This window comes from Ascaphus truei, chromosome 4 (genome assembly GCF_040206685.1).
Source record: "Ascaphus truei isolate aAscTru1 chromosome 4, aAscTru1.hap1, whole genome shotgun sequence".
Classification (NCBI taxonomy): domain Eukaryota; kingdom Metazoa; phylum Chordata; class Amphibia; order Anura; family Ascaphidae; genus Ascaphus; species Ascaphus truei.
In genome coordinates, this window is record NC_134486.1 from 221213583 (window position 1) to 221238874 (window position 25292).

The 25292-nt window shown below is 41.5% G+C and overlaps 1 protein-coding gene across 5 annotated transcripts in view; it reads left to right on the top strand.

Annotated features, from left to right (window-relative positions):
• The window catches only part of KIF25 (kinesin family member 25), a 205931-nt gene that overhangs the window by 174300 nt on the left and 6339 nt on the right, over window positions 1–25292 (top strand). For 2 of the 5 annotated variants that reach the window (XM_075596915.1, XM_075596913.1), the window contains exons 12-14: window positions 6682–6762; window positions 11826–11981; window positions 20782–22071. In XM_075596915.1, coding sequence (XP_075453030.1) covers window positions 6682–6762; window positions 11826–11981; window positions 20782–20939 — 395 coding nt within the window. In that variant the 3' untranslated portion in view covers window positions 20940–22071. Of the gene's footprint in view, window positions 1–6681; window positions 6763–11825; window positions 11982–20781; window positions 22073–25292 lie in introns of those variants that run through there. The other 3 variants (XM_075596912.1, XM_075596916.1, XM_075596911.1) reach the window with 3 other exon arrangements.

Consider the following 25292-nt stretch of genomic DNA (forward strand, 5'->3'; position numbering starts at 1 on the left):
AGCTTCCGCCACGGGGAACCTGGGGCAATACAATACTAGGGACAACCACTTACTCGATACAGCGCCTCCACCTGCGATGGCTCCCACCAGAGGGGGAGTGGTTCCTCGCAGGACAATACAATAATCACATACACGGGAATATATATTAACGAGTGACTTTACTAACAAGCAATATACTGTAACATATCACGCAATACCTTTATATAACCTGTGTCCCTCTCTAGAGGAGACACCTACTGCGTCGCGCAGGACGCTTCCCAACACCAGGTGATCCCACCCAGTGTCCCGAGAATCCCACCCAATGGTCCCGCACTCTTGGAGAGAACGTGGGTGACTGCACAGTTACACTAAGGGCCCGTTGGTGCACTTATGACTGTATGGTACCTGCCGAGCACTCCGGTACTCGGATCAGCAACTGGCTTCACAAAGGGTCAGACGTGTGATGAATCCGTCTGATCCTCCAACCGAACTCCTTTGTACGCAGACCGCCAGGGCGGTCTCCCTCTTGAATAGTCTATGCGGACCCCAACGTGGGTCCGAACCGCTTCACCGGAACTGCAGCGTCCGCTGAGTCCCTAACTAACACTTGGTACTAACGTGACAGGAACCCTAACCTAGGGCCTGTCCCTGTGGTACCGCAACCTAAAGTGGCTTTGGGGAAAACTCCTAGGGGCCTAACAGGGGTTAATAACCTGCCCCACTCCCCTAACTCTTCCCGGCCTGACTATGGTTAATAACACTTACGGAGTCACAGTGCCTACAGCAGCAAGCTGTAGCTCACTGGATGCTGGCAACCAACGTGCTGCGCAACAAGGTGCCTGCCTGTCAGACCTCACAGCACTAACAGCCGTGACTCTGACAAGGCAGCACTCTACACAAAGGGCAGTGTCCCTATCTCAGGCCTCCCTAAGCACTTACCCACTAATCTAGTGGGGAGTTGGGGCCTACCTGGGGTGTGGGTACCTATATGGGGCAGGAGCTGCACTCGCTCCCCGCACCCTTCCTTCCCTCACAGCTCCCTGACTCCAACTCTCTATAACCTTCCTTTCCCAGCTCCCACTAATGTAAGTGGCAGGGTCCCTAACCTGAGGGCTGTCCCTGGCAACACTCACCTTACTGGGGAGCTGAGCTATCTCGGGCCCTGGGGGTGCTGGCCTAGTACAGGGAGTCCCCGACTCCTGTACCCTACCTCCTTCCCTGGGCTGCTCCGGTCTCTGACTGCTCTGCGTGCTCCAAGCCCGCCAAATGTATCTCTTTTCCTGCCTGTGGATCTTCAGCCCTATTGGCTCCCTGGTGTCACATGGGGCATACAGAGGCTCATGGGACTCGTAGTCCCTGCTCAGAGCCTTCCCTAGTAGGCTAGGGGTTCGCGGGCTTTCTCCTCCCTCTCCTGCGCCTGCGCAAGCTTTATGGGGCTGCCTCAACATCTCCCTGCCTAACCTAGCCCTCGCGCAACTCCGTCCTGACTCTGGCGGCTGTACTGCGCATGCACGACCCCTGCGCATGCTCAACCTAAGGGGCAATGGCGGCGCCCTATCCGCCAGCCGCCGGGACCTTAGAGACGCGATCGCGGCCTTAGCAACGGCCCGATCGCGTCCCCGGCAACCGGCCGCATGTGGGGTAAGCCGCGCTGCTCCCTGCTCCAGCCCACACCCTTGGAAGCAGCCGTCGGGCCCGTCGGCACCCGTGACCGCGCTGCACAAGGGGAGGGGGGTCTCCAGGAGCCACGGGAGCTCCAGGCTACATATATATATATTGAGGGGTTGTATTTTATATGTATTGGGGGTTTATATTTTTATGTGTGGGGGTGGGTGTTGTATTTTTTATATCTATTGGGGGCAGGGCCACCAACAGAAATCGCGGGGCCCGGGACAAACATTTTAAGCAGCCCCCCCCCCCCATTTCACACTTCACGAACCCCCTCTCTTTCCCCCCCCCTTCCCATGCATTTCTCTCCCTTCTGTCTCACCATCCTGCCTCGCATGTATTTCTCTCCCCTGCTTCTCACTCTTACTCCCTCTTTTCTTCACTCACCCCCTCTCCTCTCCCTCCGTCAATTACCCCATGCTCACTCATTCCGTCTCCCCCCACAAGATATATACCAAAAAACTTCCCACCCCCCAATGCACAAAACTTCCCACCCCCAAATACATTTAAAAAAATCCCCACCCCCCCAAGTATATACAACCTCCCCCCCAAATGCATACAAAAAACCCACCTACCCAATACGTATAAAAAAAACAATACATATAACACACACACACACACACACACACACACACACACACACACACACACACACACACACACACACACACACACACACACACACACACACACACACACACGTGTATATATATATATATATATACACGTGGGTGTATATCTCTATATAGATATATACACTGTGAGGATTCGCCGTTCCGGCGTCCCTCACCTGGCTGTACGTCGTGGGCATTCGTCTAGTCTCCCCGCTGATGCGCACGGTAAGCTCCGGCCCCGCTCTGTTGTTAAACAACACCAGCATGGCAGTGACGCGCGTTCCAGGCTCCGCCCCCGCTCTGATGTCTCAAGGAACCGGCGTGGGAGTATCACACGCTCCACGTCCCGCCCTCTGAACCCTGTGACACGTGCAGGCTGCAAGCAACCTCCTACCCGATCGACTGCATCATTGGACGCACCTGTGTGTACCAGCAGCCTATGATGATTCACTTCCTGGTTACACCCACCCCTGCTTGCTATTGGAGCCTCCTCCTATATATACCCTGCACTTTCAGCTTACCTTTGCTGAGCATAGTCAGTGTAACGCCGTGCCTTGCTGCATTCTGTTCCTGATATCTTGTTTTGCCTTGTCTGCCTGATTAACCCCTTGTTGCCTGAACCCTGCTTGTTTTTTTGGACTCCGCTTCTCTCCGTTCCTGACCTTGGCAAAGTACTCCGAAGATCCGCTCTTCTACAGTCCTGAACTTGGCAAAGTACCCCAACGATCCACTATTCTCCAATCCTGACCTGGCAAGTATATACGACTACTCTGCACGACCAATCTACATCCTAGATGCGCCCGCGTGGCTGTGGGTTGGCGTTTCTCAATTCCCTACCTCAGCACCGCGGTCGCGCTTCGTTTGTTGTGAGCAACGCGTTATACACACACACATACACATACACATACACATACACACACACACACATATATATATATATATATATATATATATATATATATATATATATACAAAAACAACTAGTAGCACTAGTAAGTGATAAATAAGTGATATAATGTGCAATAAAATGTATCGTGAGTGTTGATATATATTTAAAATCAAATGAGTGAATATACTATAAATGTTGTAATAGAAAATTTAAATAATTGATAGATGAAATACTGGTGTTAGTCTGTATGGACTAGGTAAGCTTCTAATTGGTCATGCCTAACCAATATTATAAACAGAAAACAAAACCAAAAGTTCCGTATATGAAATGGTAAATAGATTTAAATGTTAAATAACCAGAGCAGTCCCAAATACTAATGCTAAACTGGTGTGATTGAAAGCAATCAATTTGCAATAAAATAGATCAGCAGCAAAAGCAAGTGACATACATGAGTATATGAAACAGATAGAGCAAGGAGGCCAAAAAAAGGGGGAGGAAAAGCACTGATGAAGATATTGGTTAATGGCTGTCCAAATAGCAACCAACAGCCGGAAGATAATAGTCACCAATGGAGTGTAATACGTCTCAGATGTAAAATCGGTGAAATGTTTACAGACCTAGTGGAGCACGGAATGGTTCTCCTCAATGTGGGGTCTGATTCCGCTGTGATGTAATGTTCAAGGGACCAAAATTGTCCTATAGCATACCAGACTGACCATATACCATACCTCATAAGGAGGTGATAACTACCTCTTTATCAGACCCCGCTCTGGTGCCGAGTATGCATCTCCAACATATGCTTGTATCTCCAGATCAGAGCAGTGATTTCCTATAGCATACCAGACTGACCATATACCATACCTCATAAGGAGGTGATAAAGAGGTAGTTATCGGAAAGTCTTGAGAAAGTCACTCCTGTGACGAAACGCGTTGGAACGTGACGTCATTACGCAGCTACGCAGTGACGCGGTACACACTCGGAGGAATTGAATACAGATTGATGCGCTACATCCAGGTACAGAGGGAAGCGTTGGATACACGCATCTGGTGCCCAAGTGAGGTCTGACACGACGGGGGACATAACACGAATCACTGCTCTGATCCGGAGATACAAGCATATGCTGGAGACGCATATTCGGCACCAGAGCGGTGTCTCATAAAGACTGCAGGGGCTGGCAGGAGGGCCCAGTGCCGCTTTGGGTGGCAGGACTGCAGGGGCGGGTGGGACGGTGCAGCGGGGGGGGGGGAGTTGGTGGCGGGGAGGCCCAGAGCAGCGGTGGCGACGAAGTGGCTGCAGGGGCGGGACAGCCCGGTGCAGCACGGGGCTTTACTTTCCGGAGCACCAAGAGGTGGTGGTTGTGGGATTACCCTGTGGGGGAGGGGGGGTTGGCCCCGCTGCAGGCACCTGATTGGTGCCACGATGCTGCTCCCACCCGCGCCGGAAGCTTACTTACTGCCAGCGCTGCAAATAGGGAGACGGGTGCCACGTTTTATTTTTTTTAAATTAAATTAACAGCCACTGCCACGCAGGGGGCTCTCGGGGCCCGGGACGCCAGTGCCCTTTGTCCCCCGCTGTTGGCGGCCCCGATTGGGGGTGGGTGTATTTTCATATGTATTTGGGGGTGTGGGTATTTTTTATATCTATTAGGGTGTGGGTGTATTTTTTTATATGTCTTGGGGAGGGGTGGGTGTATTTTTTATATGTATTGTGGGGTGATTGAGTGGGAGTGGGGTAATTGATGGAAGGTGGGGGTGAGTGAGAGGAGAGAGGGGGCGAGGGAGGGACTGAGTGAGGAAAAGAGGGAGTAAGATGCAGGGGAGAGAAATACATGCAAAGCTGGAGGGGGAGAGAGGGGGGGTGTGAGGAAGAGGAAGTGAGATGATGGGGAGAGAAATACATTGAAAGAGGGTGGGAAATAGAGTGGGCTAGTGAAGTGTTAAATGGGGGGATAACAATACCGCTGAGGGGGCGTGGAGGGCCAGACGTATCTCTACTCCTGGGCCCCGGGAAATCTGTCTGTGGTATTGCGATTGCACTCTGAAAATGAGTCCAATGTGTGTGAGGGGAAATGTCTTTCTAGTGAACTTCTAAAATTTGGCCTGTGCCTTCTGCCACATTACTTAAAGCATTATGGGAATAGTAATGGGCACGAAACCTCTTTGTATAGCTGAATGTAATTGTTTGACTTTGTAAGCTTAAACCTAGTCTTTTGTGGGTATCCTGTAAAATGGCACGGATTTAAAAGAGGAACATGATGAAAAATAATTTGAATATCAAGAAAAGTAAACATGCTGGCAGTAGTCTAAAAGAAACATATCCACTTAACCACAGAATCTGCTTGGCACACAAGGCCAAAATGAATCACGATCCACCACAAGTCTAGAACTTGATTGTAGAATGCATTGCTTACAGTATAAAGCAGGATCATGATTATATGTTACAAGATAGAGTTTTATATTTTTTAGCTTAAACTTTTGATTAAAGCATTAAAATTAACAGCCTAAATAGTGCTTCACCATAAACTAGAAATGAAGCAAAAAGTATGACCTTTTCAATGAACGACATCCTATGTTAATACAAACACAAAGATGAAAAAAAAATTATAACTTGGAAGCTTAACGTATATTTTATTAACATTACAGTGTGTAAAGCATGTTTTCAACAAGCAGTCAACAGTAGGCTTTTTATAACTGTTACACTTTTTCTTCTTTCCCTCAAGCATGACTCAGGGCAAATTTATTCTTGCAACAATTTTTGTTATTAAGTTATCTGAATATTCCTGTGTTCATAATGTACATTTCACAACAATGTATATTAATATAGCTACAGCTTTCTTATGGTTGTGCTTCACAACCACAGCAAATGCTCTGATGCACCTACCAAAGTCTACATAAAATACATTTTTATTTGTAGCGAGCAGAGGCAATTTTTAAAGGACTTGCCCAAATACATACATCGGAAAGCTTAAAAAAAAAAGCTAGGACAAATACTACCCCCTTCTGAGCTGCAGTGTATCACAGGTTGAAATACTGTGATGATTATAGTAGTAAGCATTGTAAGCTAATAGTGTCTGGGGTTGGGCAAAGTAACTTTATCTCCACATTTAAGTGTCACTAGAAAATAGCACAATAAATCGATGTTTTATTGTGTATGTTTCTGCTACACGTTGTACTATGTACATTGTTAACGCAAAAGAAAAGATTACTATAAATGATTTTTTCTATAATTTATGCTGCAGATATTTAATCCCCACAACAATTCCCATACTGCTTCAATGGCAGAAAGTAAGATGTATATATATATGATCAATTGTACCTTCACTTTCTCAGAATCCTTATTAAAATATACCCTATTGAAAACAATGTGTACCTTAGCAGCTAAAATATTTTGAATGATTAAATAATGTAACCCCCTTTGCAGACCAATTTGATTCTAAACATGATTAGTTTCCTTCTTTTTTCCAGATATCATTTAGCCTGCTCAGCAAGGAAGATCCGCAATCCATTTTTATATTTTTCCTTAATTTCTAGGTTTACCTGATGGCGAAAGGCTAAAGAAACAGACGACAATGAAATTACAGCTAGTGGACCTGGCCGGCAGTGAATGTGTAGGTAAGGTGACATATTTATTTAAAGCAGTAAATTGTGAGTTGTATTTATTTTACCAGGGGATAGGGGTCTGTACCATAGGACCTCATAAAAAGGGATCCATTTTAAAATGGACACCTATAAGCTTATGGATGCCGTATTACACATATTTTTCAGCACATCATGGATTAAAGAAGTGATTAGTCTGTAAACGTACTCACAGACAGCTGTTTTGACCTTTTGGCTCTTATCAGTATGAGTTTAGTTACTGACCTTGCAATGTGAAGCTGGTAATGGGTATAACCAGACACTACACAAGATATGGTGGGTAACAAAGTGACAAAACCCTCCACCACATAGTGTACAGCTAATAAAAATACCACATGTGGGTACATTTGCATGTCTCAGAGTAAAGAGTGACACAGTTTTGCATGTTATTACCCAGAGTCCCTGGCTGTAGTGGAAGCATTGTATGCTAAGAGATAATGGGGAAAGGCAGGTTTGCAGAGCTGTCTGAGACATGCAAATGTACCCACGCGGTATTTCATTTTGCTGTACACAATTAAACACTAGAACTATAATATGAATTCATAGCCATCTATATAGAGTCATATATATATATATATATATATATATATATATATATATATATAGAGTCATATATATATATATATATATATATATATATATATATATATATATATATATATATATATATATAGAGTCATATATATATATATATATATATATATAATCAAAAAAGAAATAGATGATACCGTTCTGTGGCTAACGAAATGCGTTTATTTGTGCGAGCTTTCGAGATACACTGATCTCTTCTTCCGGCGATGTTACAATGAATGAAGCAAGGATAACTTAAAAACAGTGTCTCTTGGAATGTTATCTGTGCTTCTCCTTCCCCCGGTGTGGATGTGTTTTATGGCCAAGAAGTGATCTCCTTGAATACAAACAGAAGGAGACAAGCGACAGGGTTCCTTTGGTGGTCACATATAACCCACACCTAGGAGACCTACGCAAGATCGCCAGGAAACTACAACCCATCCTCCAGGAAGATACAAGACTGCAACAGGTCTTCCCTGAAGCACCCTTATTATCATACAGACAACCCCATAATCTCAAGAATATTATGGTGAGGAGTAAAGTATTCAGCAGTACAACTGAATGTGGGACAAAACCATGCCAGGACCCAAGATGCAAAACCTGCGCAATGCTCTACACAGCGGACACAATACAAATACCACACAAGAATCGGGAATACAAAATCAGAGGAGGGTTCACCTGTTCCTCCAGCAATGTCGTGTACCTCATCATGTGCATGAAATGCCCATGGGGCTGCTACTACATAGGTGAGACAGGACATGGGCTAAACAAGAGAATGAACCTGCATCGCCACAGCATCACACGCGGAACAAGAGACAGTCCTGTTGGCGAACATTTCTCTGACTCTGGCCATAAGATGAACGATCTGAGGGTTGCCATACTCAAAGGTAATCTTAAAACCCTGAAAGAGAGATGGTTGCATGAATACAAATTTATGCAACTGTTCGGGACACTTAGCAGTGGCCTAAACAGAGATCGAAATTTTATGAGTCATTACTGACACTAGCGAACTCTCTTCCCATGAGCGCTAAAGGCCATGTCTGTACATACTGTGCTATATGTATGCACACACAGCTGTCTCTCACACATACTAATACTCCTTATTTTTCCATCCATATACACCAATAGGGACCACATAGTATCCACACACACTTTTAGTTGTGCTACAAACTCTCACATTTCCACACCCACCCACACCATTTATATCCCTCTCACTCCACACATACCTTGTGTAGAGCACTGTTTATACTGTGGGCTCTCCATTCATTTTTATTCACACTGATACACATACACACTCTTTCTTCACTTGCTTTCAGTTACCCTTTGACACCTCTAGCCATAAAACACATCCACACCGGGGGAAGGAGAAGCACAGATAACATTCCAAGAGACACTGTTTTTAAGTTATCCTTGCTTCATTCATTGTAACATCGCCGGAAGAAGAGATCAGTGTATCTCGAAAGCTCGCACAAATAAAAGCATTTCGTTAGCCACAGAACGGTATCATCTATTTATTTTTTGATTATTGAAGCTCGGCTAACACGGTACTGATACCTCTACATATATATATATATATATATATATATATATATATATATATATATATATATATATATATATATATATATATATATATATATATATATATATATATATATATATATATATATATATATATGTGTAGAGGTATCAGTACCGTATATATATATATATATATATATATATAGTGTACATATATATAAAACACATATAATCACAGCGCGAATATGATAAGTATTGAAGAGGTTAATACTGTACTAACTAACTAGATACATAGAGATGCAGTGGCTAGTGACCTAAATACAGAGCAATTGCAAGACAAAACAGACACACAAACACACAACGTATAAGACAAGGAAAGAGGAGCGAGAATAGGGAAACAAAGTGGAAAAAAACACAAGGAAGGGAAAGCCAAAAGAATAAATAAAATAAATAAAACCTTGAAAAATAATAATAACACTGGAACACCCGAGCAGCTATCCACAGGAAACAACCACCTTCCACGATTCTTCTACAAAACAAAGAGGGACAGCGGGGGGCTCCATAGTATAAACAGTTAAGGCCCCGGACACGCTTACCGCTGGCGTGCTGAGGCGCTCTCAGCAGCCGTCACGGGGCGGTCCGGGGGCGGTCCGGGGGTGGGCACGTCACTGGCCGGGGGCGGGCCAGTGACATCATGGAGCTGGTTCGCCCTCATTGGGCGAACCGCTCACGTGACCGGCCTGTCTCGCCGGCAAGCGGGGGAATTTTAAATTCCCCCAAGACCTGCGCTTCCGCAAGCGCGCGGAAGCGCAGGTGAGCCCCTACTAAAGCCGCTCTAATTGCGGCTGTAGGGGCTCAGTGCTGAGCGGGAGCACGCCTCAGCGCGCTTCCGCCAGCAAGCACCTAACATGTCCAGGGCCTAAGGCTTTATTAATCACAAGCTACACTAAGCATCCAGTTCACTGAGCTTCTGTTGAATCGGATGGGAACTTTTGTATTAGATCAACCTACTGTACTCTCTATTTGTTTTGAAAATAGAAATGCAAATTCAAGGTTTTTAATGTTTTTGTGTACGTGTTACAGATAATGTTTAGCCTTATCCAGAAATAGAAATTTAGATGTATTTATATTCATCTATATGAGTATTGCTGGCTTATAAGAATTAACTAGGGAGACTATATGTCTAACCTTATCCAGACAATAGAAATATAGATGGATTTATAGCGTATTCATCTATGAAAGTATTGCTGGCTTATAAGAATTAATATACACTGGTGACACACTTTATTCGAGCTCGGCTAGTCCCACGAATTCGGGTATACCCGGGTGTATTGAGGTTTGTGACTGTTTTCTGCCCGAGTGCATTGAGGTATTTTAGAGGCAGGGATTAAAGCATTTTATTCCCGCTGGCTGCAATACTGCACAGTATATATATATATACTGCATTACAATTCATGAATTTATGCCATCTGGTAGACACGCGAAGCATTGCAGCCTATTAAATCCTAATCATTATCATTTAACAGATCAGCCGCCCGTCAGCCAGGCATGAACCCAGGCTGGGAAGGCAAACGCAACAGGGCTTGTCAGAGGTGAGGAGCGGCGCATTCCAGGTATCTGCCAGGTACATACTGGGTATTTGCTCGAATAAAGTGTGTCGGTGCAGTACTATGGGCAAAACTATTATTTTAAGGAAGTGAATGTGTAGATATGGGTTCCAATAGGAAACACATTCACACATGCACACCCTGGTTTATGAGAGTTTATGACACGATAGAGAGGTTTCAATTATATAAACAATATTTTATTACAACAGCAACAAAATATAACACGTACATTGTTGTACGAGTTATACTTCCTTATAAGGTTTGTGCTTATTACAGGCCTAACAATACAATACAGTTCATCCTATATAACAATACATATATATATATATATATAATATATATACACACACACACACAGATTTACAAGTGCACAAGAATTATGATCATAGTTACCTTCTCTGAGCTCTCCCTCCAAACTGTTCTCCTCTCTTTTCTCCTAACTAACTAATAATCTGTCTGGTTTAAATGTATTTCTAAATCCATAGCTGAACATGTAGGAGGTTTTGATTGGTTGAAGAAGTATGCTCAAACTAAATTATGTGTGTTGCTTTGAAGTTGATGGGACAACCTAGAAATACCAGATCTATCAATAAATGTTTGGACAGGTCAACAATACTGATTAGGAAAATAGCAGCTGCTTCCCCCCTGGGGTCTAAATGTTAATTCAGGAAACACAAGTTATATTTTGAAGTCTCTGATACTAAACAAAAGAATGTTGATTATCAGAGTGTGAAGTAAATAAACCTTTTGTTTGTTAAATTCCCTCACTTTTTGCATCTTACTGTATCTGCACCTGGATAAACATCCCAGTATCTACTTCAAACGACAGTTTATGATTCCTGCATCAAAAGCATTCCTGTAAGCAGTTCTCTTGGGTAACAGTACTCAATTCAACAGAGGACAGTAGTCCAAATGCTTTTTCAGCAGTCACCTTTAACGGTTTGAGCAGCTGTGTATGCAATCAATTGTCTTATTTTGACAGATACCGTGTGTGTATGCATAGTTTAATTAATATTATTCTGAACAACAGAGAAGCCCAATGCTACATCCAACATGACAGAAATACACAGTAAAATACTTATATATTCTCTTGAAAAAGTGTCATTTAGTTTAACCATTTGGCCAAAGCTTTGTAAGCTTGCGAGCCACGACAAGGCAGACACCCGTTCGCAAGTCCTAACACTACCAGATAAAATACTAATATACCTCTATTAGGATTAAAATTCTCATTTACCTCTATTAGGAGGGATCTATATCCAGTAGAATGAAAGGACCTACTAATTTGGGAAGTGTTTTGTTAATATTATACTGAATACCCAAGTCTTGTTTATATTGCATTAGGTATGTCAGGAGTGAAGGGAGCAGCTCTGAGGGAGACATCTTTCATTAATCGCAGCTTATCTGCCCTGTCAGATGTCCTGGGAGCTCTATCAGAACAGCGCTCTCACATTCCTTATCGCAACAGCAGACTTACCCACCTGCTTCAGGACTCCATTGGTATGTATGTTTGTATATAAGTATATCTTTATTTATATAGTGCCATCCAGGTACATAGTGCTTCACAGCAGTAATACATGAGACATAATAATGTAACACACAGAAGGAATAAGTGCTTCAGACATTAAAGTAACAATAGGAAAGGAAGTCCCTGCTCCAAAGAGCTTACAATCTAAGTAGTAAGTAAAGATAATGTACAGAGACAGTAGGAGGGTGTTATAATAAGTGTGTCTGCACGGGGTCAAAGTCAGTGCATCTGAAATGTATAGTATCAGCCAACAGAGCTACCCATATGCTTCATTAAAGTAGTGTGTTTTAAGAAAGGTCCTAAAGATGGAGAGAGAGGGTGCCAGTTGGATATTGAGGGGAAGGGCATTCTAGAGGTGTGGGGCAGTGAGTAATAAAGGTTTAAGGAAGGAGGGGGGCTTTTGATACAAAAGGGGTAGACAGAAGACATCCTTGAGCAGAACGCAAGCGTTGGGCAGTTGTATAGCGAGAAATTAGGGCTGAGATGTAAGGAGATGCAGAAGTGTATAGGAGGAGGAGAATTTTGTTAGTGATACAGAGTTTAATAGGACAGATTTAGGAGAGAGTAAAGTGATTCTAGCAGCAGCGTATAGGATGAATGTAGGAGAGAGAGGAAGGAAGGCTGGAAAGGCGAGTCAACTACTCCTGTGCTTGCTGCAGGAGTTGCACTAGAAGTAGCAAGTACTGTAGTTAGATGCTTACAACATTATTATCAAATCATATCTGACTTTGTTTATCAATCTATAAATACAAGCAATACTTCAGAAACAGGGCATGACCTGACAGGTAATGGCAGAGTCTTTAAACCAGTTAGAGCATTCAAGTACCTGTGACATGTACCCATCAGCTTCCGTAATTACTGACAAAAGTCTCCTCCTCCCATTCAAGGCTCTACATTCCTCTGCCTCACCTTATGTGTCAGCTTTGATTTCTTACTTTAAAGTAAATACCTTTTGTCTTTACTGCTCATTCAAACACAAAGCATTTTTTTTCTCACAACCCCTGAAGAACTAGTATACACCAACCTTATTTGCCCATATTCAAGTCCAATCTGCAAAAACTCCTTCTAAATGAATCACTCGGTAATTTTTACTGATCTCCACACTCTTACACACATACTGTACCGTACATGCATGTATACTATTTTGAAATGAGAAACGTTGTCCTAATTCAAATAAGGGTTTCCTGGCATAAGAAGTGGCTTGGTGGGACTTGTACTGGCTTTAAATATAGAGAAGCCCCTTTGAGGTACAGACCCATATTTACAAAGAGGTGCTATGCCTGACACCTTCTGGCATATTCACTTGAATGAGCTATAAAGTGTATTATGATAGTGGAAGGTGGCATGGGAATAGCCTTGAGTTAGAAATCTTGCTCCTGTTTTAGCTCTTTATGTGCTTGAGTGGCTAAAGTCGCCCTGTGCCTATCTCCCCACAAATTAATTTGTAAACTCTGCAAGATACTTTTCTGTGTACACTGTCATGGCTATATGAAAAAACTAGTATTATAAAATAAAAGCACATGACATTTCTACATTTCAGAGTGTCACCTCCCTTTATCTCCACCACTCACATGATGAATATTGGAATTCCTTTATCCAAGCCAGACAATATCTGCAGCATTGTTTGTATTGGGAGAAATTCATCCCCATTAAATAGGCATATTAAATTTCCAAGTAACCAGGAGACAATGTCTATCATAAAGATCGTTTCTATTATACACTGAACTTTTCAATTTATGAAGATTCCCATATTTTTCTCAGCTAGCACTCCATTCATGGGCTGATTTGTGTGGCCTTTAATACGTTAGGGGAGATCTATCAACATAAAAAAAGTGCAAATAGAAGTTTGTTTTGATGCATTTCTCAGATGATTACCAGGGTAATAGTCTCTTTGATAAAGCGCCTCCTGCGTGAAACGCATTAGAGTGTTTTTTAACCCATATGTGACAATAAATGTAAGTTTTACTGCACTGTACTTGCCTGGTGGAGTTTTTTTTTTCCGGCTGTGCACCCCCTCTCCCCCACTCCCCCGTCTCCTGTTCTCTCTTTGATGCATTTCTCCACTTTCTGCTTGCGTTAAATGTAAGAAAGTGCTTCTTATATCTGATGCAAATTGTGGGCAAGAAATTGTTACGTTACCTCGGACCTGTCAGGTTTTTTGGACGCAAATACAAGATACAAAAGTGACGCAGGGTGACGCAGAGTTTGCTACATTTCATTATAATCTGTGCATCATGCAACTCCTCCCTAACTTCTTCTATTGTAAAAATTGCAAGGTGACGTAAACAGTGCAAAACTTGGAGCAAAGACCTAGATACATTAACGCAAGATGAAAATTACTCAATTTGCATGAATTTGGCTTAAAATTTGCTACTGTATGATACAGAAAATAACGTGGATAGATTCTGTGACACAACACTAAGTTCAGCCCAGAAGTAATAAGCCATGCCATTCCAAATAATAAACCACAGAAACACCAATGCCTTTATGGTATTCTGCTCTTCTACATTTGAGGTGATTGACTCCCCATACTTAACATCTTAGCAACTGTGGACTGATTTGAAAGATAAGCATATATAAAATACTGTATGTACAGAAATATTTTTATGTTGAACTTAAAGCAAACCACTTCAAATAAGCACATTCATCTTGAAGTAGATATACTGTATAACACATGCACATAAAATGATACATTTGGAAGCTAAAAATAACAGTAGTCTTTACACCTTATGGAACACAGCATAGTATTTATATATACTATTGCCCTTTATTATTTTTGAAATACTTGTTTAATTTTTTTAATTGAAATATACACAGGGAAAGGGGATTTCACCAGCAGCAAAAGGAAAGGGTTCTTTACAGTACGTGCAGTCAAAGTGTGGCATTTGTTACCCATGGAGACTGTGATGACAGGCACAGTAGATATCTTTACAAAAAGGTTAGACATCTTTTTAAAAAGGAAAGGTATACAGGGCTTTACCAAATATAGTAAAAAAAATAGGAAGAATGTTAATCCAGCAAGATATCAGATTGCCATTACTGGAGTTAGGAAGCAATTTATGTTTTCCCATATGAGACAGAGGGGGTAATTCACTAAGCAGTGCTTTTAAGTACGATAAATGGCTTTAAAAACCGATAGTGCCTACTGTGCGATTCACTAAGCAGTAATAACAGTGCTTTATCGGCCGTAAAAGGCATTTTATCTGCCCCCAAAAAGTGAAAAAAAATACGTCCGATCAGGCAAGAAACGGCAAAAGCACCGTTTTTTGCCAGTCAACGCGATTCACTAAGCAGTGATAAGTGAATCGTACTTTAAAAGCATGCAAGATTTTTGCACCCACTGCAAAGAGAAAAAATGGTGCAAAAGAAATTGAACCATGAATAAAATCAGTGTTTACATTTTTTTCACCACACAATTAATACAATAGGCCGGCAGGTGTCCCCGGGTGATCCCTGTGGGAGTCTGGGGCCCTTGGGTGATCCTCGTGGGAGTCCGGGACCATTGGGTGATCCCTGCGGGAGTCCCTGCTGGCCTGCGGTACCAATCGTGTGGCCAAAAAAATATAACAGACAATACTTTGAAATAAATACACCCCATACCCCCCTACACCCTAACACATACAGTACATTAAAGAAGCATGTGTTTCTTTTTTTAATAAATCAGTTCTGTACTATGAGAAAATACTTATAGCATTTAAATAAAAAAAAGAAGAATGTTTTAAAGACATTTTTTAAATGTTTCTAATGTAGGAAGCATTTCTAAAGTGACCGCCCCCTTCCCCTTCTGATAGGCCCTGGCTCTTGAGCCCCACCTTCTCTCTCTGTGCACCAACTGAATCTAGTAACTGCCCAGTCAATCATATTCAAGGACTACATGTCCCGAAATGCTGTGCAAGAACTGAATTAAATAACCTGGAGCAAGCGATCGATTACAGGAGAACGGATTGATCTGAAGCATACAGTAGCTAATCACTTGTCAGTGTGCAGATTGTATTGATGCACATAGTGAATGGGAAAAAATATATATTTTTTAAAATGGCAGCTTGAACTGCAGCTTTAATGGTCAACATTACTATTAGCCAGATATGGTTAATAGTGCATTTGTCCATTACAAATAAAACATTAAGCTGCAGAAATAAAATAAATAAAAATTGCACTCACCCCTGCCAGGCTGTCACGATGAAGGCCGTTCTCATCCTCACCACCGTCCATGTCCTCCGTTGCCACAAACAATGCAGTACGATCAAAAATACAATCTATCCCCTTAATCACCTTAGCGGTTATTAACTACTATAGTAATTAAGGGGTTAACCCACCCTCTCCCACTAAACACCCAGAAGGCCTAGCCACCCTCCTCAGGCAACTACCCCCACCCTTCACCCATTCATTGGTACAGTGGGTACATCATGCCATATAATATGGGCATGATTTACCACTATAGCAAGAAATGGTGAAGGAATAAAAAAACAGGCCCAAATAAAACAACATTACATTGCAAAATAAACACATTACTAATGCCAATCAAACGATTGAATGGCACAGTGGGTATATCATGCCCATATTATATGAGCACGATGTACCCACTGGGCCAATGAAGTGAATGGGTGAAGGGTGGGGGTTGTTGCCTGGGGAGGGTGGTTAGGCCTCCTGGGTGGGTAATGGGAGAGGGTGGGTTAAAGCCTTAATTACTATAGCGGTTAATAACCGCTAAAGTGATTAAGGGATTAGGGGACATTAGATTGTATTTTTAATTGCACTGCATTGTTTGTGGCAATGGAGGACATGGACGGTGATAGGGATGAGGACGGCCTTCATCATGGCAGCATGGTAGGGGTGAGTGCATTTTATTTATTTTATTTCTGCAGCTTAATGTCTTATTTTAAATGGGCAAATGCACTATTATCCATATCTGGATAATAGTAATTTTGCCCATTACTGTACTGTATGTGTTTGGGGGAGGGGGTGTATTTATTTCCCGTTTGTTTTATTTATTTTTTAAAGTACAGGATTGGTACCGCAGACCAGCGGGGATCACGAATACCTGCATGGACACCCAAGGGCCCCCAGACACCCGCGGGGCCCACCCGAGGGTCCCCACCGGCCTATTGTAACATTCCTATGCTTTAAAAAATAATAATAATAAATACATATAATGTATGTTAGTGGGTATAGGGGTTGTTGGGGTCACAGGGGGTGGGTGGGTAGCACATATTGCAAGGTTTATTGCCACCAATAAAGCTGCTATTTGGCCTTAACCCCTTCATTGCCTTAGCGGCTAGCCGCTAAAGCAATGAAGTGGATTTAATATATTTTTTTTAATTGTGTGCGAGAGCAGGGGTCTCCTGAGCTGAACCACTTTGATTTCTTGCTCAGGGACCCCTGCTTCCCAAGTTACAGGCCCTGTATGGGCATCGGATGCCTGTGTCGCTGCCATTTTTAAAGCGTCCGTGTCACATGACGCAGGACATTTAAATAATGGAGGAGATACCGGCACCCCAGATCTGGGCCTGTAACTCGGGAAGCAGGGGGTCCCCGAGGCTGAAATCAATGTGGTTTTTCTCGGGAGACCCCCTGCTCCCGCACACTATTAATAAAAATTACATTAATGCAGATTCATTACCATGGCGGCTAGCCGCTACAGTAATGAATTATTTTTTATTGATGTGTGTGTTTTAATACTAGTGTACATGAGCAGGGTATCTCCTGAGCTGAACCGCATTGGTTTCAGCCTCAGGGTCCCCCTCCTTCATGAGATACCGGCATCCCCATAACAGGGCCTGTATCTCATGAAGTAGGGGGACCCCCGAGATGAACCGTGTTGATTTCAGCCTCGGGGACCCCCTGCTTCCCGAGTTACAGGCCCAGATCTGGGGTGCCCGTATCTTCTCCATTATTTAAATGTCCTGCGTCATGACACAGCGTCTCCATGCAGCTCTTACAGGATGATTTTTTTTTCAATCAGCTATCACGCTTTCGATTTTTAAGCACGATAGCAGGTGGAAAAAAAACAGCTCACGCGATCGGGCATGTTTTTGCCCGCATGGACCAAAATGCGCTTAACTTTTTAGTGAATCCCGCATCTGGCTTCATTTTTTATCGTGGGATTACAAATTTACCAACCGGGCGCAAAAGCTCACTGCTTAGTGAATCGCCCCCAGAGGCCCTTATTCTGTGAGGTGTGATAGCGCAGATGACGTGCCATCGCATGAAAAGCCCCAGTAAAGTCAATGGGACCTTTCATGCAATAGCACATTATCTGCGCTATCACACCTTACCGAATAAGGGCCATAGGGCACAGTCTGCGCTACCGCATAGAATGCCCTATTGACATACTGTAGACTGGGTTTACCGTGCAATAGCGCCAGATTCGCGCTATTTCAGTTTACTGAATAAGGCTTATAACTGGATAAGGTTTCACTGAGTTTGTTTAGTTTCGCTTACTCTGGATCAATATAAATATAAATTGAAGGATGAGTATACTGTATCTGTTGACTAAATTTAATTTAGGTGGATCTTGATGGACATATGTCTTTTTTAAATCTCTGTGTAACAATGTATTTAACTTAAATTTGCAAATACTTGTGGAAGAGGAAAATGTTCTGTTATGGTAAAGGGCTTTTTCTTGTGAAATGTATGAGCACCAAATTAATTGATAATATGTTGCACTGCAAAAACAGCTTGTGGATGTGTTATGTGTTATGTGTAATAATGGGGGTAGTGGGGGGGGAGGGGGTTCTACAGGATGCATCAACAACAAAAACTGTGTTTATTAAGTATTAGCTATAACAATTGCATTAATAGTTCCACACATTTGCAAAATATGTAATCATTTATGGCAGAGAAAAATGTTAGTTAAGGAATTTCTCATTTTGTAATGTTTTCTTTAAACCCACAGTGTAGGGGAAATTTTCAACAATTTGCAACTGCATTTAGTTATATGTTGATGTATATTACAATTTGTCACAGGTCCAGGAATGTGGTCATGCAGAAGTTCAATATTTGTAAGTTAACATTATGTTTAGGTTAATAATATATGCGATTTATAGAGTTTTGTTTAGTCCTGGTGCTTTAGTCTGCATGTCATGTCAAAATGGTCTGCACAGCAGCCTCCAACTGGAGGGTTAAGAGCTGTGATTACTGTATATTACTGAGTTATGATTGGCTAAGATGCTGAGGTAAAGGAACATTACGTTATTAAGTGATTTAACCAATCGGCTGAAGATGAGTGTTTTCCAAGAAGCTTGTACATTCAAGACGCTCAACCTAACCAGTAGAGCGGTGTTCCCAATCTTTTTACATTGTGCACCCCCTGCTAGTAAATATTTGTTCTGCAAACCGCTAATTTATCAATCTTATTGCATACTCAGAGTATGGCTAACAAAACAGTTTGACCGATCCCAGGCAGTGTTGTGTGCTGAGCTTGTGAGGGAACTTGTGCTTAATAAGGCCCCAAACTGTAGTTCAGTGTGCGCAGACAGCATGATTGGTATAGCTGTCAATTACTGCCATAACTTCCAAAGTCACGCCCCACAATGCCTTGCCACTCTGGGAGGCAACTTTAGTAGCTCCTGTTGTATGTGACGGCTATTGCATGCATGCTTAGGTGCAGTTTGAGGCCTAACACCTTCAGGTGTTACCGCATTGGCTCAGGAATCTCCTATACTGCCTGGGATCCGCAATTACATCATTTTTGTGGGAAAACCCCCTGTTGAGAATTATTGCACTAGATCAGTGGTTTCCAACCTTTTTTTGTTGTTAAGGAACCCCAAGTGAAATTCTGAAGAACCCCAACCCTCTCTAATAGCACGTCTGAGATCAGATGCACTATAAGGAACCCCAACCATCTCGAATAGTGTGTCTGAGATCAAATGCACTATAAGGAACCCCAACCATCTCGAATAGTGTGTCTGAGATCAAATGCATTGTAAGGAACCCTAACTTTCTCTAATAGCGCGTCTGAGGTCATATGCATTTTAAGGACCCTTGACTCTCTCTAATAGCACATCTGAGATCAGATAAATTGTAAGGGAACCCCAACCCTCTCTAATAGCGCATCTGAGATCAGAGGCATTGTAAGGAGCCACAACCAACTCTAATAGCAACTTTGTGATCAGATGCATTGTAAATTCTTCTGTATTTGATACAATTTGCATATGACCAGAAAATTGCAGAGAACCCTTTTAGGGATGCCTGGGGAACCTTGGTTGAAAAACACTGCACTAGATCAATATCTTTTCTGATACACAAGTAAATATCATTACTACTAGTACTTTCCAAGTCAGGCAATTTTGAGAACAGAATTGATACAACTGGTATCCTTTTCATTTTGCAATCCTTGGGGGTTAATTCACTAGAGTGTGATTGTAGCAATTGGGCACTACTGCACATCCATATTCAAGTCAATAAGATTTTTCATGCGGTAGGGTCAATTAGCTTTCTTTGCATTAATTAAATCCACCAGATTTAGGTAGTGTTAATCTTTTCTCCTAAGAGATATGTGTCTAATATAAGAAATAAGATAAACATGTTTGATGGATACTATATGTAGTGGATGCAAACTAACGCTACTGAAAACTGTTATGGAGCACTTTGCATGATCTTGTTACAGTATCTACCCATGTATATCACATTTCATGTGTTGGAATCTTAATACCTAGCCCACCTGGAATCTTCCTCTACCATAAATTGATTCTGTGTGAAGACATGTTTGTTAACTTTTTACAAAATCATAAGGATACACTTCTGATCTACTATATGCTTTTTCTAATGCAGGAGGCGATGCAAAATTGTTGGTGATGCTCTGTATTTCACCGTGTCAAAGGTTCACAACAGAATCATTGCAGACATTGGGGTTTGGAACACGAGCTCGGCAGGTGTCGAGAGCACCAGCCAAGAAAATAAATCAAACTCTGTGCAATAAATCTAAGTAAAGTAGAAGAGGACATAGAAATTCAATAGTTAGAATACATAAAATAGGTAAGCAAATATAGAAAAATTGCTGGAAGGATGGTGTCCTCATATATAAATGTATATTTCTTCAACTTGGCAGTGTTTATCAAAAGTGTGGCTTGAGGTTTAGAGACGTTTTCATTATCCCATTTCATTATTCATCCTTAGTCAAATGCAGTGAGCAGTGGTACATATTATATAATCCAGTTGTGTGGTGAGTATAGTGGTGCTCAGAATCAAACGTGTCTCTGTAATCAACTTATTGATGAGGCCTATTAATGTGCCGATGCTAATTGGATGTCCACTATATATAATGTGTGCTGATAAAGCCTGAGAGGGATATGTGCCTAGTGGTGTCCACCTGACAACCACAAATATGGACACATAAATAAACACCCATACACTAGGCAGTATGCACAGCAATTCCAGTTAATAACAGGATATAATTCAGGGCACTATGGCCCATTACCTGCTAACTTCCACGACCAGCCTTTGTGGCATCCACGGCGTGCAATCTGTAGATTGTGAAGATCCAAGGTTATGATGAGCACAGCCAATGACGATCAAACTTGATAAAAAAATTAATAAAATCCAGGGCGAGCTCCAAATAAACAGATCAGTTTGTTGCAGGCTTCAGCAACAAAAGGACTACATGAACGCACCTACGCGTTTCATGCTGGAGCACTTTATCAAGGTGTAAAAGGGAATAAACTGTTTGCATTTTTATACATACCTGCCTGGCCCACCGCGATGCAGAGGATGATGTCACCGACGCACAATCGCAAGATGAGTCGCGCAGACGCAACGTGCATCCTCATTGGCCCAGTGGATCAGGGGGAATGATTTTTTTTATAAAACAAACTTTAATCATAAAACCATTCACGAACAACAACAAATAAAGAATAAAAAACAAATATAAGATCACTTCTACACATAGCATAAATAATATGCAAACCCCTGAACAGCTGCTATAGACAACAATCACATAATACAACATTTTATATAAATATAATGATATAACAGACAGTAGAGAAAAAAACAATACAGACCGGCGCCTCAATGTCCAAATGAAAAATGATAAATGAGTCCAAGGATGTGCTGCAATGTCCAATATAGATGATCCAGTCTTTAGACAGCAGGCTCCACAGCAGCAACCAAGATATATAATGCAGGGAAGATAAAAGGAGAAATCATAGCGTAACAAGGTATGAACAAAACATATAACACACATACACAGACACACAAACACTTATGACAATAACAGATAGGCTGACTAATAACAGAGAATTTATTAAACAAATATAAAAGGCAGAGAACTAACGGAGCAGGTCTAGGATCCGGTGTGTAAAACCGGAATCCTACTTACAGGAAATCCAAAGGTAACAGGCAGTGGTGTATATCAAGCGATGTCTGGCAGCAGGTAATGGTGGACGCGTGGCACGTGGCGCTTCAGGGAAGGCTGCAGGCACCTCTTCCGATCAAAGTCAGATTGTGCGTCACTGCGGACCACTTCTCGCGATGCCTCCCGTCCGCGGCCGGAACTACGTCACACTTGGTAAAACCGCTTGCCGAACTCGCTTCTCCTGCTTTCTGAAGCTGTGGATTTCTGCAGGGATCTGCTCCTGATAGAGTTCGCTGACACACTGTAACTCTCAAAGGCCCAACGCATTTCGTGCGCATGCGCACTTCTTCAGTGGATAGTTAGCACAGTTCATGCAGACTTTATATACTGGCAGGGGATACACCATTGGTTGAAATAAATGTCTATCAATTCAAACATTATGGCGATCGTGGTTGGTTAATACTCCTGTCAGTCATGTCCTGTGCCAAAAGGGGCAGCCTAACTTACACACAGTACAACATGTAATACAAAAAACACACGACAATGACACTTCATACCTACATTATCCAGACAATAATTGAATTAGTTCTGTGGTATACTGTAGTGTAATCTACATAATGCAAAACCAATTCATCCTCCATTGATTGAACATATTATTGCACCATCCTGGCACTCAATTATGCAAAATAGCAAATGATGCAGTTAATACCTTTATATATTTATAAGTTTATAAGTATAATTTCTTCGACCAAAATATCAATTTGTTTAAAAATATTAATAAAAAAATATATACAGTCTATGTTATTATACTTCAATTGACCTATAACCTAATTTATTAAAAAGATTAATTTTAAAACAACTAATATTATAAATATGTGTAATGAATCTAAAATGATTTAAAATGAACTTTATTTAAGAAATACACCTACAGTAGATCGAAATCTATGTTGAGTCCATTGGGTGAGAGGGTCTTCAATTCATAGATCCAGTAGGCTTCACGCCTACTGATCTGATCCAATCGATTACCCCCCCTCCAATTTGCCTGTACAGTTTCTATGGCTTGACATTTCAATCCAATAGGACTTTTATTATGGTGCACATTGAAATGATGCGAAACACTGTGTGTAATTAAACCCCGTTTGATATTATAGATATGTTCATATATCCTTCTTTGATAACATCTGCCAGTCCTACCTACATATTGTAGGCCACATGGGCACTGTAACAGATAAATCACAAAGGTGGAGTGGCAGTTTATCAATGTTTTGATGGTATATACTTTATCAGTGACGTTTGATTTGAAGGTTTTAGTGTTATTGCTGAATGTACAAGCCGTGCATTTTATACATTTAAAAAAGCCCTTACTTTTACTGGCTGGTTTTATTTTTGAGTTATCTAGAGGGCAACTAGGAGCTAAACGTGTCTTTATATTTGGAGCTTTTGTAAAAATGATTTTTGGTTTCTCTGGAAGACATTTAGATAATGTGTTATCACAAAGGAGCATGGGCCAATGTTTGTTAAAAATCTGACGAATTTTTGGCGCCATCTCATTATACTGTGTGACAAAAGCCACCCCATTATTTTGTTCTATCTCTTTTACTTGATTTTTATATTCTAACAGAGTGGCCCTCTCAATTTTATCCACTTGAAAGGACGCTTCATCAAGTAGATGCTCTGCATAGCCCCTATCTCTTTTCTTTTAGTCACTGTTTTGCCAGCACAGGTGTAGCAGCTTTAAATTCATATATTATATTTTATTTGTATTTTTATTTTAATTTTAGCCAAAGTCACTGTTGATACACATCACATTTAACTATGAGCACATTATTTCACTCAAGATCTCGGAGAAATATCAATGTGGATCTCATTTTTAATGATCCCCACACAGTCCCTATGGTTGAGCCAAAGGTGGCTGACTTCCAACCAATATTGGCACAATTAGAGAAAACTCTAGTCGCAGAAAGTAGACAGTGGTGGGAGGTTACAACTTTAAGCAAATACCTAGAAAACCACCGAATACCACGAGGACTTAGAGTCCAAAAAGTACCAACTGTGGATACACAGAATGCACCATTCATGCAGGAATGGAATGACACTTTAGATCAGTGTTCTTTTTCGTTGATGAAAATGTTGATATATCAACGTAAAAAAACGCTGATACAACTAGACATTGAAATTGAGGATTTAAAAATAAAACTGGACCCGTATCTAAATAATAAAGAATTTCTCGATATGGAACCTACAGTTAAAAAGAGACAGATCAAATTGAACTAGAAATAGTAGGTACCAAACAGAGCAAATTCTTTAGAGATAAGAATGATTATGATACGGGTTGCCAGAGAACCTGGAACAAAAAAAGTAAAGATGAACAGACTAAACAACAAGAACAACGGAATAGTAATTCTCATGTGGTGACCAAGCGAAGTAGGACAGAGAAGAGTAATCCTACTTCCAGTAATAATACCAATAGGTCAAGAAAACCGCACACATTACCTCTTATACCTATTCCAGTTCCCATTCCCCAACCACAAAGGGTACTACCACAACATGATACAAACCAGTATCTTAAACAGAAAAGAGCTAAAGAATTATATGACGCACAGATGGCATCTAAAACTGAAGTGAATTTGTCTAACAACAAATATCATGTGCTATCAGAGTCAGAGAGTGAACCTGACAGTGTGTCATATACTCCTTTACCCACACAAGGAGTAAAAACTAACTTTTCTATTTTAGAGTGGAGAAAGGAAAGGGAACACATCTTTCCGCAGGTAGAAATAAAGAAACCCAGTCTAGAAATCCAGCCAGCCATGAATTACAAAAAAAGAAAAAATGCACTAGAGGAAGAAGAGGGGGTACTAATAGAAATAGGTTAAGTACCAATAAGACGTATCAGAATATTTTTAATCTTAGTCGACATACCCTGACTTCAGTAGAAAAAAGAGTGTTGGGTAAGGGCATTACATTTGCACCGATATGCGGCCCTAATAGC